Genomic DNA, 17,929 nt, shown 5'->3' on the forward strand with positions numbered 1-17,929 from the left:
CGAATCCACGCATTTTTTGGACTCTGATTTGATTTCGAGTCCACGTCATTTTTACCGAGTCTATAATCATTTTTGTTTTTACTAATTTCCGCCTATGTTTGTACTTTTACCTCTATAAATCTCAGTACATACCCTGACTCATTAAAATTCAAGGTTAGATCTGTAAGAATATCCCTCGTGTGTATTATAAACACTCTTGATAAAAACGACGACAGACAGCCAGAACGCATGTTGAAAACTGTTGATCGCTTATAAGAATGATGTCGCTTCAAAACTATCTATTCTATACATGTGAACAATAAAATATGTGTTAGCGCAATATTTTTGAGTTTTCGATTCACGAAAAAATGAAACATGCTCGGAGTCTGGATCGACCCAAAGGGGAATTTCATCTGTATATCTTTTAAATCGAATTTATTAGGTACCTCTACTACTAAAATTGCAAGCAGATGTACCACATTGTATTGACGAGTGGCATTTGCGCACGCGACATAGAAAGTTTGCGGCTGGAATTATGTAAAAGCATTGTAGTCAAAAGCTTTTTTATTTTCCATATTGACATGTAAGAATTTCTAAATAGCCGCCCAGAATTAACGTAGGGTGGCGGGCTGGAAATCCAGTTCACAGCCAAGGCGCACATTGACCCACGTTTACGTTTGTATTATGGCCGCCAACGAGGAAAAATATATTTCTAAGATGATTCGACAGCTACCTGCGGAACCATTAGGCAAAAAAAGATGAGCTACGACGTATGTTTGTGAGCGTACGTTGCTGTAGCATGGTCAAAAACGTGTTTTTCTGCTATTCCATTGTGACGTCACGGACTTGGAAGATTCGGTTTGAGTCCTTGACTTATTACTCGGATTCGTCGTATCTCTGTAAAACTGGACTTGTCCCATCCCTAGTACTGGTTTCAAATTGAGATTTGAAATGATTTACGTTTGGCAGATAACGTTCAAGAAGTCATGAAATTGACGGATTTTAATTACTGTGTTCAGTCAGTCTTCTTATTTTCCACCCCATGATTGAATAAAACGTTCGCCTCCCGACAATAGCACGTTACCATATCCAGAATACATCTGAATCAAATGTCGATGGGTTTATCGTTTGTTTCAGCGGAGGGATATCTCATCCGGTTCCATTACATTTGAACCCACGTACATTTGAACCCATGGCAATTGCACCTGTATGCTATTGCACCTAAGGAATTTTTTTTGTTTTTCGGATAGTTGAACCTACACTAACCCTAACCCATGGGTTTTAGCACCCGCATATAGATTGAACCCGTGGATATACACATGGGTTCAAATGTACGGTCACCATCTCATCCGTGTTTTCCTCTAGTTAGGCGGGAGAACGTTGGTGATTGCATGTTGGATTGTTGATGCGATGTCTCTTATTAGCGCGGGAGGATTTACCACCCCCATAATTAGATAAAGCATTCGTCTCTCGGGAATAACACGTTACCATATCAAGGATACCACGAAACAAATGTCAATGGATTTGTCGTTTGTTTCGGCGGAGGGGGAATCTCAATAATGTTTTTCTTGTATAGGTAGGAGATTGCATTTTAGATTGTTGGTGTGATGTATGTATTGATCTCTAATCAGCGCGGGGGGATTTCCTCGCTCGTTGACTGAATGAGGTATCCCATACTCGCAAGCAGCCCACTTGAACCAGTCTCAGAAATATTTTGGTCGTTGGCAGATATGGAAATACGTTGAAATTTTTTGATCGTGATTTTCAGAGGCCCTAAGGCTTAAGCGCTTGAGACTTTTGTGCCCCATATAAAAATATAATAATAATGTAACTAGTGTTCCATGTTTTCTGAAACTGATCAAGTAAGTTTCAGTAAGAATATTTCCACGATGATCGATTTCTTGACCTATTTCCGTAACAATGACGAAACAATTAAAATTTGTCCAACCGCCCAGACAAATATCCAGACATCATTACTCATCGATCTCGATCGGTAAATATGTTGATAGGTATCTATCTGTTTGTTTGTCTGTCTGTCTGTTAGACACTTTCCTATGTTACGCGATATCTCACGAAAGCGAGGTTAAATCTGTCCAAATTTTGCACGTGCATTCATCATATCTCGGAAGCCTATTGGTTTTGGAGGAGTTATGTCGTATAATTAGCGATTTATTTATTAATTAGTGATGGGACACGCGGTGTCGCTATTGAGTCAGAGTGAAGGATACACGCCGTTAGATCGATAAGTCTGCGGTCTCTGATCGATATCTCTCGTTGTAAACATTGCTTCGTTGTTTTGCGTTACTTGCCAGTTTCAATTGTGTTTCCAAAAATTAGTTCTAAGCCAAACAACTTGATAGTTATTATGCCTTCCGAGGAGCTTTAGTTTAGTTGCAATAATCAAATATTAGTCCCACAAAATTGCGACAGACTAGACCAGTGGTCGGCAAACTTTATGTACACGCGGGCCAAATATGCACATTTCCGGTAGCGTGCGGGCCGCATTAATTTCCGCCTGCGAACAATTACGACATTAAACTTCAAATTATGGCGCACTCCACAATCTAATCTGTGCCACAGTGAAACGTGTATGTTGACTTTCTTGATATATATATATATATTATCAAACAATACATTGTTTCAATTCACTTATTATCAATTATAAGGATGATGTTTTTTCTTTGTCATGGCGAAAGCGTTGAAATCAAATGGCAAGTCCTCCAAATGACCGTTCGACAAGCGAGTACGAAACCTATTCTTAGTATGATGCATTTTAGATAAAGCTGCTCACAGCAATATACGCTTCCGAACGTGCACATTACACGTTTTGCACTGTCGCACAGCTTAGCAGTGGTGCAGCTCGGGGTCGAATTTCGTATTTGCAATAACACGTTTCGTAATGACGTTTAACATTGAATAACTTAATAAATAACTGCGATGTTGACGCGGTATATCAAGCTGGTTTTGAAATGCGCAAAAGAAAAAAATATTTTCCGTCCAAGCACTTCGGAATGTTCGGCTCGACCCTTATTGCAAACTTCCCTCCGTTCCGGGACGTTTTTATATTTTTAGAATTTAAAATAAACTCAACTTATAATTACTACCATCAGGTAAACGACATACACATACAACTGACGTTACTTACGACAAAAAGCGCCGTACAACAGCACTCGTTACCACGTAAATCCGTGTAGAGACAATAATAAATTTATAATGAAATCCTTGTTTTATGCATTAAAAGTCGGGACGTTCGAGGGCTGCAAAAAATTAGTTCGCGGACCGCATTTGGCCCGCGGGCCACAGTTTGCCGACCCCTGTACTACACCAACGGCACGTAGTCAAATAGTTTTACTAAAATTTATGTTTTTGAACATGTAAACCATATTTTAAGCGCCAACTCTCCGAACAAGCAAATTCTGTTTTGTTTTATGTTTTTCTATATTTTATTAAAAAAAAGTTTAGTCTATTTAAAAGCCTGTCCATGCTTTATTATTCTCTCGTAAGTGGCCGAAAGGAATCAATGTAAATTAGAAACACACGATATTGGCAACCGTCACCTTTGTTTTGAACAAAATTTCTCCTCATTCTCTTTCCTTCTTTTGTAGTCTACCAGTCAGTAAAACTCCACAACAACGCACACGTTCAAATACCGCACATACAAATAATTCGTTCGTTTTCAGCGTTGTGCTTTGCTGTTTTATCTTTGATCAATCGTGTATCCAATAAACAACCAATGAATTGCGTGATTGATTTTAATGCATAAACGTGGAGCTAATATCGTTCAGGTCTGTACCAAATACGCAAACGGCTGATGGGCTTATAACTGCGGAAAATGCAAAGTCCATGAATATTCTTCAATATTCCGAAATTTTAATCGCTCATGAGATTGATAAAAGCGAATTAAAGTGGCCTAAGGGAAAAGTGACAAACATTCATTAATTCAACTACAAAATGAATAAAAAAAACGCGCAGTGGAGCCGAGCATTTTTTAATCTTCCATGTATACCTCAATCGACAATAGGATTTATGTTCTTTTTGCAACAACAGACAAATAACTATTCTTTTGATATGCACTGATAATGATTTTAATGAGAATTTCATGTTCACCGTATATCGATGAATCGTATTCATTCTATGCTCAAACTACCATCGGTTCGCATGGAATGTCAAAAATTAAGAAGAAATTTTGCCGACACTATATAAGAAGCTTTTCCTTCCGCTTAATTGTTATGGTATATCCCATCATCTGACACAATTCTATGTGCGGCAACAATATGTCATCTTTATATATAGGAAGAAGGCATCAGAACACACCATATGCAAAATGCAGTCGGTAAGATGATCCCGCACCATACACACCAGTATTCAATACAGAGAAGTAGTACTCGTCGAGTAAGAAGGGGGTTATAAAGGCTGATAAAATTGGCGAATATGTTTTTGATTACATACTCGTATATCAGTTTGTATAGATTTTATACGAACAGAATTGGCTAGATCAGATATTGCTTTTTAAAATGAAATGAAAATAGAGTATCGAATTATATAAATCATTACAAACTGCTAAGAATCTGAAAAAAAAAACAGAAAATATAGAAATAATCTAAATATATCAATATCATGGCGAAGACATGTGGAGCTGGAGTATTGAAATGTCTGATTCTCGTAATAAACACCATTATGTTCCTCGGAGGCCTGTGCCTTGCTGCAGTATGTAAGTATTTATAGCGACAAATTTTCTAGAAAATTGATAACCGACAATGTATATATAGCAAGCTTTCCAATCCGCTTACGGTTGACGACAAAAATTCAAATGTTCTGAACTAAATGTCCATTATTGTGAAAAGAACACTAAGTCATGACTTTTGAAGCATTTTTTTTATAATTTTCATTGATCAATGTATTTTCAAAGTCGCTGTGTGTCGTTTTGGACGTGTACTAATATTCCATAATTTTTGCACGTAAAAATTAAAATCCATATTTTGAAATCTTCATAATTTGTTTAGCTGGATATACTGCATTCAACAAGGAAAGTTTTTTACATCAGATGATATACGGAGCCAAAATACAAAATGCAATGACGGGAATCTATATTCTGTTCGCAGTCGGAATCGTGATGGCTTTAGTTTCGTATGTATATACTCATTTAACGCATTACAAAATTCGGTGACGACATTTCTAATATGTTTTTCTCTGGCTTACATTCTCATTGATGTTGATAATTAGACTGCTTATTCACTGTAAAAATCATGGATATTATTATCTAAAATAGTGACAAATTCTATATCGTTTTTTAAACCCTAAGGTTGTTGAAAAAATTTTATATTAGATATTCTTTGTCCGACGTAATCTTTATAGTTAATCCTCATTCAAAATTTTACAAACGTATTGCAGAATTCTCGGATGTGTTGGAGCTGCAAATGAAAATAAATTGCTCTTATGGATAAATTTCTTCTTTATTCTTCTCATATTCATTATGGAACTTGTGGCTACTATATTATGCTTTTACAAGTACAAAGCTGTCGAGGTAAAACATGTTATTGTATGATTCCGAGTTTTGTTTTATTATGTAGAACACAGTAATTGTGAATTACCAAATAAAATATATCGGTAGAATATAGTACCGAGAACTGTAGTTTTTATTCAGATTATATGTATATTTCTCAACAACAGAAACATTTGAATTTCATACGTATAAATATGAATAATTTAAAATAGCCTCTCCGCGCCACAGTTCATTCTAAGAATTATTTTCATCCAAACTTAAAAATGGGAAACTAAACACGGTCGTGACCATTCAAAGGAAGTAGATTTTTTATTAAAAATGTAGAAACGGTTCCCATTTACTGTAATTGTTGATAGCTTTAACCCGATGTTTAAATCCAAAATGATATTACGCAACATCGAACAAGAATCTAAGTTTCCAAATGGCAGTGCTGAGTTTTGCTTTATCGTGGGGCATTCAGTTCAGCTTCTAGCAAAGGTACATACTTAAAATACGCACCCGGTTCAGGTTAATTATCCGTACTTCATTTTATAATGTGTATTGTGATCTTATTTTTAATATCATTCCTGAATATTTTATTACAACTTCCGAATTACGTTTACCTGTTTTTACAGAAAGATGTCTTGACTACAATCAAAGATAGTTCTCGACTACATGCAAATGAAACATCTGCCTTGGCTCTCGTGAGTAAACAAGTTATTTATAAAATTATCTAACACCCAGAGACATGGCAGGTAGATTTGGGGAAGGGGCAACGTTATATTGAAATGTCAAATCAATTTGTCTAGATCATTTTTGACCGCTTTCTTTAATAGTATATAAATCAACTGAGATATTCTGTCTGTAAAGTTAATACATATAACCATGGCTCCACGGTCAGATGAGTTGAATATGCCAAGTATAATCATTTCATCGTTACATATTCCATCAGCGTTAATGAAAATTTGGGATATTCGACTGACAACCAGAATATATAAAATCATCCCACGTTTCCTTGGTTCACTTCCGTATGGTAGGTTTCAGTGTTGTGTCAAAACAATATTGTGAGTTTAACAAGTTACATAAATATACGTTATATGTTGATGCATGTTGGCAACTGGTCAAACAGTAATAATATTCATTACTTTAGAATAAATACACGGCAAAGAATACACAAATAAGAAAATCCCAGAAATAAATGTAATTCAGTCCTGAATCCCCTAACTAAACAATTTTCACATACATTTGTGTTTTCCAATCAAGTCAGTATAAACAATTGTTCAAATGCAATCACAACTGCGTTGCCATGAAAAACAATATTCAGTTTATATCATGTTTGCTTCTGATTCTGCATAAAAATAAATGAGGTCTAAATAATGTACTATTTTCACAGGTGAGAACAGTTTTGTCGCATATTGAATCGTCTGGAAAATGTTGTGGACTGCATGGTCCCAAGGACTACGGGGACAAAATTCCTCAGTCCTGCTACGCACCCGCACCTGTGACAAGCAGAACTGAAAACAGAAAGTCATCTTTGGCTGATTCAGAGTATGTAGCAATAATAGTATTCATAGGTAGTTGATACACCTGCTTAAAATTGGTGCATTCGATTAAACTACATCAGACAACATGAGTTATGCTTCGTGTAAGTTTTACATAAATTGTAACACTTGTATCGTTTACCTCGACAATAAAGTAACTTCGTACGAAACGCTTTTTTCTGGGTAAATCGTGGAGCTCGACATATATATGTCTTATTGTCGATGATTCAACCGCAAATAAAACTCAGAGTGCTAAGCTTCAGGAAGACAGACAACAACGTTCTGATAATATATCTGTTAATTTGATTTTCTTTTAACCCAACAGAATCGATTTGTGTCATACATAACATCATCCATGTTATTTGTACCACCGGCCATTTTATCCGTAAATTGTTTTCATTCTTAGTAACCCATCAAATGACGCACCTGTGGAATCAGGAGGTGAATTAGGAAGTAACCCGGTAGCGGCAAACGGTAAGCAACAAGTAAACCTTTAGTACCACTGCTACATCAAATAAAAATAAGTTGTCATAATTATTTTTCATACATATCAGCACCATTGTCCATGTCTGCATCGCCTTCTTCTACAAGCTCTACTGCTTCTTCAACCTCGACCACTAGTTCCCCTGGAAGCCCAATTTCTTCCTCCACAACAACTATTCCTACTACAACAACTATTCCTACAACAACAACTATTCCCACTACAACAACTATTCCTACTACAACAACTATTCCTACTACAACAACTATTCCTACTACAACACCAACTTCAAGTTCGCGAGCTGCAGAAACTCCAACAACAGAAATTTCTGAGCCTATACCGGGTTTGATCGGCGCAAGTACTGCAAGTGCAAGAAATAACGTGACAGTCCCGTCACCGACGGAAATCATTACCAAATTGAGAATACTAACAACAGCTGTCGAAGAATTATCAAACGCCACCGTATTACAAACTACAGGTAAAGTTTCAACTGTGATTTCACACCTAATCGTGACACATTAACTACTGGGCTATTGCTTTGGCTAAAGCTTGTTGCTGTCGCTAGTAGGTTATTTACTTTTACTTATTTCAAAATTATATATGTGTGCTCTATTTATGGGATTCGTTTATCACTTCGAAGTTTTGTTTGATGGCGTCATCAAAATTAAAAAGTTCGCGCCGTGCCATGGTTCCTCGATCACATCTCAGTGATCTGGTGGTTTGACTACTTACTGGTACTGTAAAATATTTGATACTGCGGTAGGCCTACTTCGTTTTGGTCGTCGTGTCCATATATTTGAGCATTGCTCTCTTTAATGTTTCACAGCTCTCATATTAATAGGGATTTCAGAAATAAAGGACAATTTTCGTTCTTTTAACTTTGGTAAAGGACAAGGGCAAAAAAGCTGAATAAAGGATGGTCCTTTTAAATGAAGGTTGCTTGGCAACCCTGGTTTATGTTGGGCAATTTTTTACATGTGTCCTTACTTTCTATTGTTACGTCATAATGGTATTTGTTTCTGCTAGTTTCACAATTTAAATGCCGATGCAAAAAACAGTTGAAAGAGTCGTAGTCAACACTAAACTACGTTCGTTCATTCATGTAATTTTTTATTTAACTTGAGATCAAATTTTTTTGTGTTGCTGAGCTCTGCAACTGACATTAACTTAACAATAAAAGACTGAATTTGGTGAAGGTTGATTCAAGTCTAGAAATATTTGGTAATATACGTACCAAATGCTTAATTTAATTCATCACTTAAAAGTACTCTCAGGTGGAGGTCAACATCGTTCAGATTGTTGCAGAAGGTGTTCCCCTTCTATGCGCTATTAGGCATGGAACAAACATGTTTCAACTGCTGACTCTCTGTTTATATTTTATAGGAAGCAACGGTTTGCAGCCAATCAAAACCAATCGACGTCCATACACCGTGGGATGTGCGGCAAAATTGAAGCCATATGTATACGCCGCCGGTGGTATAGCAATCGGCATTTTGATTCTCGAATTACTTCTTCTGATATGCATAGGATGTCTTCTTTGTGAAATTGGAACTGGATATGAATCTCTGGCCTGATAGTGACATTGCAATGATGACGATTCAGTGAAAAGAATTTCTATTATATACACTTTAAAAATATTTTGTAAATAAGGATTTCATTTTACCCTTTTGCTTTAGTTAAGTTTCCATTGCACATATTACACAAGTAAGAGAGTAATCAATGTAACAAATAAAGATATGATATAATAAAGATGCCCTGAGATTTCTGCATTTGCTTTATCTCCGACGTCAACATTTCATTTATGTATTAGACAAATCCTCCCATACGTTTATTGACGAAGTATGCGGTGACAGGTGATAGGCCTACTACCAAAAGCCTGAAGCAATAGTAAAACCCCATAATATTCAATTTTGCGAAGAATTCAAGTTAACGAATGTGAACGTATCAGAGCAATTAGACCTGATATTATATTAAACTATTTTACAAAAAGCAGGTTTCTGCACAACCAGGTTCATATCGCCAAATAGAGAAATGCCTGATTAAGCTATAACTTGAAAAGACATCACGTATGTCATTTTCATTGCATATGTGTTCTTACAATATCTTTCGTGTGTTTTACTAAAGTCACTAAAATATGACACAGGGCGTGTCTGTTTATTAACAAACTTCGTGCACGCGAGGCGAGTAACTGTTGTAAAGAACAAAGTTGTCAAAAAATTGTTCAGTTGGTCGATCACCTTACAGTTACAATGCCAATAAGAAGGAATCGGACATGTTTTTGAAAAGCTAGGGACAGTTTTGGCGGTTTAAAGGTGGACAGTGTTATGCGCGAACATTACTGTATATTATCCTAGTTAGTGAATTCGATTTATTTAGTGGGTACGGTAATTTGAGTTAACGGCCCAGTTTAAAACGTTAAAAACCGATAATTACTTTTAATTTTTTAATCGGGTAACTATTCCTGCTTCAAATATTTCCCATTTCAAAAATAAAAAAATAAATACGGTCGAATGAATAAATTTGTCTTAATATGAAAAACTGCCATTTTAACCTTAATAATGACGACATACATGTATCCATGAAATTCATCACGTCTATATCATTATGTCGCCCAGTCTGTCTGGAGTTTGAAATTCAAAAGTATCCTAATGAGACCGACTACCTCGTGGTCTGAGTGTCTCGTTTTCGCATACTCTATATGGTGACCGTACATTTGAACCCACGTACATTTGAACCCATGTCTATATCCGCGGCTTCAATCAATATGCGGGTGCTGAAACCCATGGGTTAGGGTTAGTATGGGTTCAACTATCTGTACAACAACAAAAAATTCCATAGGTGCAATAGTATGCAGGTGCAATTGTCATGGGTTCAAATGTACGTGGGTTCAAATGTAATGGAACCACTCTATATATATATATTACATCTTTCGTAGCATTACTGGTGAATAATATATCATTCCTCTCATTAAAATAAACAGGTTTGCGATAAATAAAAGATTTTTAAATGGCAATAAAAAATATAATTCTCAGATTGGTTGTTGTTTCGATAAATCAGGTTGTGTACCAGATGATGGTTCAGGTTATGCGACATTTTGGTGCGCATACTTTAGGAGTACAAAAAAAAACTTTGGTTAGGAATTACTGCGTTTGTAATAGACATCTTTGTCCAGTGAGCCCAAGTAATATGTTGAGTTAGAATCTTGGTGAATATATAATATTTTGGAAGAGTTTAATATCAGCAAAGCGTAACCATGAAGCGTCAGTAGTGGAGTTGCGATCCTGGGAAATTCCGATCCCGGGAATTTCGGCTTTTTTCCTAACCGGCTGAATCCCACCACTGACTTGAAGTAGAATTGTTCCAAAACGTCGTCAAAAAATTGCTGACTTGGCGACAAATATCCATCAAAGATTGGTATGTGCTGAAAAATACGATCGGGACACCAATAAAAAAGCTGAATATTTGACCAAAAAAGATAGAAACCACGATTAAGACACTCAAACGACGTTGGCGCAAGAGCTTTATACGCGATGACATCGGAGATAAACGGCGGTGGCGGAGAAAGCAATGCTGCCGTATGGGACAAGCAGGAGAGGCCAGAAAAGATGGAAAAGTTGTATGACGCACTAAAAACAATCAAACCTACGCCAGTTGAGGCTGAATGTGTATTTTCAGCTCTTGGATTTTTTAAATCATAAATCGTCTTAATGATGGCACTCTCGATGCTCTCATGTTTTTGCGGCAGTTTCATAATAAATAAACATGACTGCTTATAATATTTTTTGTGTGTGTTTATTTTTTTTAATTCTACTAATCCCGGGTAATCAATGCTTTGGCGAAACGTAAACAGAATAGCTAAAACGTGGTGGATTGTGAGGAAGCGTGGGATATACTTGGAATGGTAGGAATTATTCTAATTGTGGATAAATTCAAATCCTGTTTATTTCAGTGTGTTTATTTTTTTAACTAATATTAATAAAATATATATTACTCCACTAATAATTTAAAACTAAACATAAAAAAAAAATGGGGAAAGCAAGAATGGGGTCTGATCTTATTGAGTGCCTCTTATTTTGCTTGAATTTGTTTTTGTATCGTTTTTGACTGCGTGAAACGCTACGAAAGTACAAAATAGGACACTCTGTCAGCCTTTGTTGTCCTCAGTTTTCGGCTTAGGTCTGAATATAGATGTTCGACTCAGTATTTTCCTTGCGAAATAAAAGCGTCCTCAAGAATGATAAGCGACTGATAGTTATTTAGCGTGGTTTCCAAAACAGTACCGGATAATTAGATAGTTCTATTAATAAATTAGCCCTTCTGAAACGAAATTTGTAAAATCATATGCCCAATGAATATATATCAACAGGTAGCGTTGCGGCAGAAGGTTGCCGAAATTGCCTTTTTGGACTCAAAATTCAATCGCAGATCTGAAGTTACACCTTCCACAACAACGCATTTTTACGCTTCAGTGAAGCATGAGAAGTAAACAATTAATTCCTCCCAGACTCTGTGGAAGCTCGTGTCGCTTTCCAGAAAAAAGTGAAGTTCACCCTATTTCCCACCAAAATTGTTGACGTCATACGTTCTTTACTGTTTTGTTATATGTATATATAAAATCGATGCACATTTATACTACATTTTTTCATGTGATTTGGGGTGAGGAGGATTATCATGCGACACTGCTAAAAAATATATATGTATATAAAGAAAATAAACATTGAAATCATAAATAGTCTTTGTTCGCATTCAAGTGAAAATACTCCATCAATACGCTATCAAGCGCACATCTGGGTGACACAGACAAAATGTCAAATAAATCATTTGACATTGACAGTATTTTTCCGATTCAAATTTAAATGCAATTTTCAATCAGTATTTAGTGGTAATATTGATTTTTTAAATAATCTTTTCCCTTTTCTTTTTTGAATATATATATATATATATATATACTATTTAATTTTTATTCATGGGCGATGTGGACTAAAACATGTATGTGTATATTTTGGATTCGGTGCTCCCGAAGTATGCAAATCAAGATGGCGGACATCGGAACGTAACATGGGTAACAGGTTAGAGTTAGGCGATAATTTTTTTCCAATTTTCCTTATTTTAGTCCTATTATCAGTTCGAAGACTAGCCAAGAGCCCCCCGTAGTATTTATAGCTAAAATTATGGCCTAACCCTAACCTAGTACACATATTACATTCCGATGTCCGCCATCTTGGTTCGCATACTTCGGGAGCCCCTTGGATTCTTGCCTGAATTGACGAAACGCTTCCGCGACGGATCCTATTCATACAAGATCGGCCACAATCAATACCAAAGCAAGACGGACGGCATATCGGCTAATAGAACAACTAAGCGGTCACGCCGGCAATAATTCACAAATCATCTCGTGGATCGGGACGAGAACCATACATCTACTCTACAACACGATTGCGTACTCTTTTTGACTCGACGCTCATTTATGCCCAGCATATGTACTCACCAAACTTGGCAAAAAGATTCATTCACCAACCCTTCATTTTCTATAACTCGCAATCTCTCACCCAGGTGCAATGTTCCAGCAAGGGGAATGAGTTCTCATGCCTGGCAGTGAATGCTGGAACCGTACTCACATTAGAGATGTATCGGTAATATCGGCCAATTTTTCGGTATCAGCTAAATTTAGACCGATATATTAAAAATTAGTTTAGAACACTGATCTTAAAATTATTTTTATTTTTTTCTTGGGTAGATCGTGAACTATGAGCCATGCACGTCCCCACCCCCGCTAATAGAAACAGGAATCGTATTCTGGCCTGTTTCTAGCCATTTATCAGCTAAACCGGCTCAATCGATTTGAGTATTTTCGCTGCCAAATTTTTAATACTACATGGTAATTATGGAAAAATATATCAATCTAATATTAGTGGATGTTCCGATGTGTAAAATATAAAATACGACGTTATAGTGGTCCAAAATCCTGCGCACGTAACTCAATGTATCAGTCCCATACGATGAGTAGGCTAAACATTTATTTATTTTACCACCAACGGTAGCCAAATCCTATTAGTTTTCTAATTGAACACCGAGATTACTACTAGCGCCAGTGCTCAATGCATCTGAATCAGTTAACGCATTTGGATCCCAAACATCTACTTCTCAATAAATATGTATGTGTGTGATATTTCCTTTTTTATACGGAAATAATGTGTACTATTAATAATGCTCAAAGACTATTGCTTTGGCACACTTGAGGTAATAATTACATAGTATCGAAATATCGGCGTTTTCAGCTGGTATCGGCGACAAAAGTGGTATCGGTACATCTCTAATTTATGGTACATATCACGTTAGTAGTCAATGTCCAATTTTCGATTTATTTTGAAAGAACACCAAAGAATGTCTTTCTAATCAATTGTATCTTGAATACACTGTTTTTATTTTCCACAAAGAATATATTCTGAGTAAGTTTATGACATACAAGGCAGGTTCAGCAAAGCAATTGAATGATTCAAATTGAGACTAAAGTGGGGGAAATATCAACTCTTCTATTGCACATGAAGTTGTGTAGAAAATTGAGTGTAAAAGAAATATAAATAAGTTCACAATCCTTCAAATATCAATAGCTTATTAATGGCTATTTACAACGGTTTGAAGGTCCAAGCTCTTTCTAAATCCTGGTAGCCCACTACCAAAAAGTGGCCGTGCCTCTCTAACAGGGTTAATATTACAAAAATTCTGAACACAGTTATTTTCACATATTTGTCTCTCTCATTTAAGCCCCAGCAGAAATTGTTGTAAGAAAATGTGTGACTTGGTTCTTGGTAGATCTTAATTCATTATTTTCCTAAAAGCTATGTCTAGCATAAATATCAACTAAATTTCAGAGGGTTAGACATGATAGTCAGTGAGCTTGAGGTTTGTGAACTACTAATCTAAGTTTTGTTTAATGAATGTGTGTGTGTGAAAACTCCCACAATTACAAATTTTTCTCTACAATGTAGAGGCTCACTTAATAACCAGTAAACTGAATAACAGCATTTGGAATGTCGAGTGTTTAATAGACATAAAATTCTGATTCTAATGTTTCGGCCATTACTTACTGTCACTATGGAGGGGTGAAACCATAGAAGTATTCATGCCGCAAGGCCTCATCAGCTAGCATCCTGTGATTAGGAATCACAACAACCAATTTGCGAAGCAAGTCACGTCCTTCAGCTGACAGTTTGGGAACTACATGATACCAAAGCGGGTTTGCTGGATATAAGGGAAAGGGTTTGTAGTCGGGAAGTTTAGTAATACCTGGCCATGTGTGCTCTGTAGGCGTACCCAATAATTTGAAGATTCTTTTTAACTGGTCATCGACATCATTACCAGGGAAAAGTGGAACGCCTGCATTTGACAATTCTGCAAAAATACATCCCGCACTCCATGTATCAATAGATGTTGAATATAACTTTGCTCCAAACAAAACATCGGGTGGTCTGTACCACAATGTAACAACTTCCGCTGAATAACATCGAACAGGAATACCGAATGCCCTGGCAAGCCCAAAATCAGCGAGTTTGAGTTCTCCATTTTTGTTTATCAATAAATTCTGAGGCTTGAGATCTCGGTGTAGAATATTGTGGCTGTGACAATATGATAAGCCTTTGAGAAGTTGATACATGAATGATTTGACAACTAATTGATCAATTTCACCACCGCATGTGTCGAAATATTTTTTTAAATCCTGATCACAGTATTCAAATACAAGTGTAATTTTCCGTTCACTGTGTAATACATCATGTAATCTCACAATATTTTTGTGCTTAAGCTCTTTCAACAAGCAGATTTCGCGCAATGCTGAACTTGGAACACCTTCGTCGTCATCATCTAGTCGTACACGCTTCAAAGCAACAATATCCAAGGTCTCTTGATTTTTTGCTTTGAAAACTGTACCATAGGTTCCCTCGCCAATCTTCTCAATCTTTTCATATTTATGCATAGTATAAATTCCTAACCAAATACTAAACAAGAATTATATAAAATGATAAAGTATTATTTACAAACAATTTGTACTACTATTTCCATCTATCTAATGAATTAAGTAAATCAGTTACAACTTCTAATAGAAGAATGTTTTGATATGATGTATCTTTTTCATCATTATTTCCAGAATCTGTGCTGATTTCATCTCCACCAGATGCCTTTTTGCTCAAATTTGCTTTTTTACTCTCCTCAGTACTTGAGTATTCATCATCCTTATTATCAATTGTGGACACCGTGCATTGCACTTTGGCCTTATGACAAACATCAGCTATATATACTTTTTCATCGTCAGACACTTCATTAAAAAAGGTAGAGTCTTTGTCGATTGTTGATATGTCCAATATAAAATTAATGATTGCAAGGCAGCTTGCTACAGTGACATCAGTTGGATTCGGCCCAACTTTAAAATCCACCATTGTACTCCATTTTTGACAACAGTTCGAAGCCATGTGGAAAACATTAGATTGGTCTATAAATAGTTCTTTACTTTTACTTTCTTCAGTAGTCAAAATATATAGAGTGTGTAAACAGTTCTCAAGACCCCGTATTGTGCTATCATCCTTAGATAACTGCAGTCCTGCCTCAGCGAGAGCATTGACAAAATTAGGTTTTGAAAACTTTGATATTAAACTAGGCTTGGAGTCTAAACATATATCTAATACTTGAAGAATATTTTTCAGAAGGTCGCAATTACTAGAACTATTAAGTATGAAACCTAAATCATCCATATATTGTGATAATGATGATTCCATCAAGTCAAGCCATACAGGCCTGGATTCTTCGTCTGCAAGACATGTGTTTATGAGACGTCCCATCTCAACAAGGGTAGGAGAATCACGACACGAGAACAGTGACAATACAGCCACCTTGAGTTCATCATCATTCGAAATATGGGAGCATGCTTCTCGAGTGCAAGCCATGTTACCCAAGACACCAACAGTTATCTCAGTCAACCTTGGAGATTTACTGTCGATGATAACATCACGAAGAAGTTTGGTTGCATCAATTTCAACAAGGAAGAGTGCAAGCTGCTTTTCAACACATAAATCCCAGAGTCGGCATGACTCATCCTGTAAGTCTTCAGGTATATCCATTGTATCATTATCACCACTCTGCTTTTCGACTTCTTTGCACATATTGACTATTGTCTGATAAACCCACTTTTTACTAATAGCCGTGTCTGCAACCATGTCTTGACGAAAAATGTCTTGTTCCTCTTCAAATTCATGGGGAGGAGAAGGATTTCTTTCCACCATTATATCAAATTATAAAACTTGTGACTTAGCCTGCCGAGACAACAGCTAACTGGGATGCCAAAAAATTCAGTTTGAATGAAATCGATCTAATTTATAAAATATCATTTTTTGAAAATTCAGAGAAATAACTTTATTTGTTCCCACCACACCCTTGCCCAGCCTTCGTTTCGGTATTCGAAGAAATAGCTGGCACGGGTGTATTCCTAACTCTGCCCTGTATAAATACATATACCGGTATATCTTTTTTAATTAAACAACTCCCACGGCAAAGCGACTAAAATTAATTACTGGGATAATTTTTACTATCCGAATAGCGGATATATCCGTATATTTCGTGTTTTAACTATCCGGTTAACCAATCGAATCGGTTTTACGTGATTTTTGTGGTAAATTGATCAAAAATCAGTTTTATTGCAAATATATACACATACAATCAATGTAAGAGCATATATATAAATGAAATCATGAAGATAAAGAAAATCATGCATTTTTTTGGTTAGAAGTATCCAGAAAAGGCTAGTATACAGCGGAGACAAAGTCCACGAAAAGTCGACAGCAAGAAGGGTGGTATGGTAAAAAATAAATGAAGAATGGAAAAATAAAGAAATTGTCTCCTGCTCTCCAGTGGTGAAAACTGTTTAAGCCACCGAAAAGGTTTTCAGAAGAGCGAGATTTATTTATTTTATTTTTTTTTAAATGAATCCACAATGTGGATTATTCAATATGTAAATAATAAATAAAGATATATTGTGTACCGCAAGATCGAGATTTATTACTGTTTCTCCATTGCATATTGTATGAAGCACATCAATTGTGGACAGCGTATCTAGGGTGTGGCTCGTGCCATAGGCGCCGTTTGAACAGGGGCGCAAAAACGGCGGAAAGTATTAATAATAAAACGTTCCAATGAAACAATTTCAAGTTGGGAATAACTTAAACTCGTATTTTTACTCAAATAATAACATAGAAGTATCCTAATTCATTAATAATCATTACAAATTGTCAAACAACTATCAAGGGGGCGCATTTTCAGACTTTGCCATGGGCGTCATTTTAAGTCTGGATGTTCTTTCTGCTTCAACAGTGATAGGTTGGAGGTCGCCATGAAGCTTCAAAGACTGCACATTCCTTTTGGATCGTTATTTTGTTTAGATTTGCAGTACTGTATGGACGG

The 17,929-nt window shown here is 36.2% G+C and overlaps 3 protein-coding genes across 3 annotated transcripts; 1 reads left to right on the plus strand and 2 right to left on the minus strand.

The window, feature by feature from the left end:
- The first annotated feature begins 4,335 nt into the window (after positions 1-4,335).
- Positions 4,336-9,248, plus strand: LOC120342724 (uncharacterized). Its single transcript, XM_039411688.2, has 8 exons — positions 4,336-4,690; positions 4,983-5,106; positions 5,371-5,503; positions 6,097-6,165; positions 6,855-7,009; positions 7,409-7,476; positions 7,557-7,961; positions 8,867-9,248. The coding sequence occupies exons 1-8, from the start codon at positions 4,597-4,599 to the stop codon at positions 9,055-9,057; spliced, it is 1,239 nt and encodes a 412-aa protein (XP_039267622.2). The 5' UTR covers positions 4,336-4,596; the 3' UTR covers positions 9,058-9,248.
- Positions 9,249-13,825: 4,577 nt separating this feature from the next.
- Positions 13,826-15,558, minus strand: LOC120342731 (cyclin-dependent-like kinase 5). The gene has a single exon (XM_039411696.2). The coding sequence runs from the start codon at positions 15,453-15,455 to the stop codon at positions 14,577-14,579; it is 879 nt and encodes a 292-aa protein (XP_039267630.1). The 5' UTR covers positions 15,456-15,558; the 3' UTR covers positions 13,826-14,576.
- On the minus strand, positions 15,478-17,321 carry LOC120342726 (protein saal1-like). The gene has a single exon (XM_039411691.2). It carries the CDS (start codon positions 16,753-16,755, stop codon positions 15,532-15,534), a length of 1,224 nt encoding a protein of 407 aa, XP_039267625.2. The 5' UTR covers positions 16,756-17,321; the 3' UTR covers positions 15,478-15,531.
- Positions 17,322-17,929: the final 608 nt, after the last annotated feature.

Source organism: Styela clava, chromosome 3, assembly GCF_964204865.1.
Source record: "Styela clava chromosome 3, kaStyClav1.hap1.2, whole genome shotgun sequence".
In the NCBI taxonomy this organism is placed as follows: domain Eukaryota; kingdom Metazoa; phylum Chordata; class Ascidiacea; order Stolidobranchia; family Styelidae; genus Styela; species Styela clava.

What these genes read in the sequence shown, in the direction of transcription:
- LOC120342724 (XM_039411688.2), top strand. Translation starts at nt 4,597, where the DNA reads ATGGCGAAGACATGTGGAGCTGGAGTATTGAAATGTCTGATTCTCGTA. An exon ending in ATCGTGATGGCTTTAGTTTC is followed by an intron (nt 5,107 to 5,370) that starts GTATGTATATAC and finishes AACGTATTGCAG; the next exon opens with AATTCTCGGATGTGTTGGAG. An exon ending in AAACATCTGCCTTGGCTCTC is followed by an intron (nt 6,166 to 6,854) that starts GTGAGTAAACAA and finishes CTATTTTCACAG; the next exon opens with GTGAGAACAGTTTTGTCGCA.
- LOC120342731 (XM_039411696.2), bottom strand. Translation starts at nt 15,455, where the DNA reads ATGCATAAATATGAAAAGATTGAGAAGATTGGCGAGGGAACCTATGGT.
- LOC120342726 (XM_039411691.2), bottom strand. Translation starts at nt 16,755, where the DNA reads ATGGTGGAAAGAAATCCTTCTCCTCCCCATGAATTTGAAGAGGAACAA.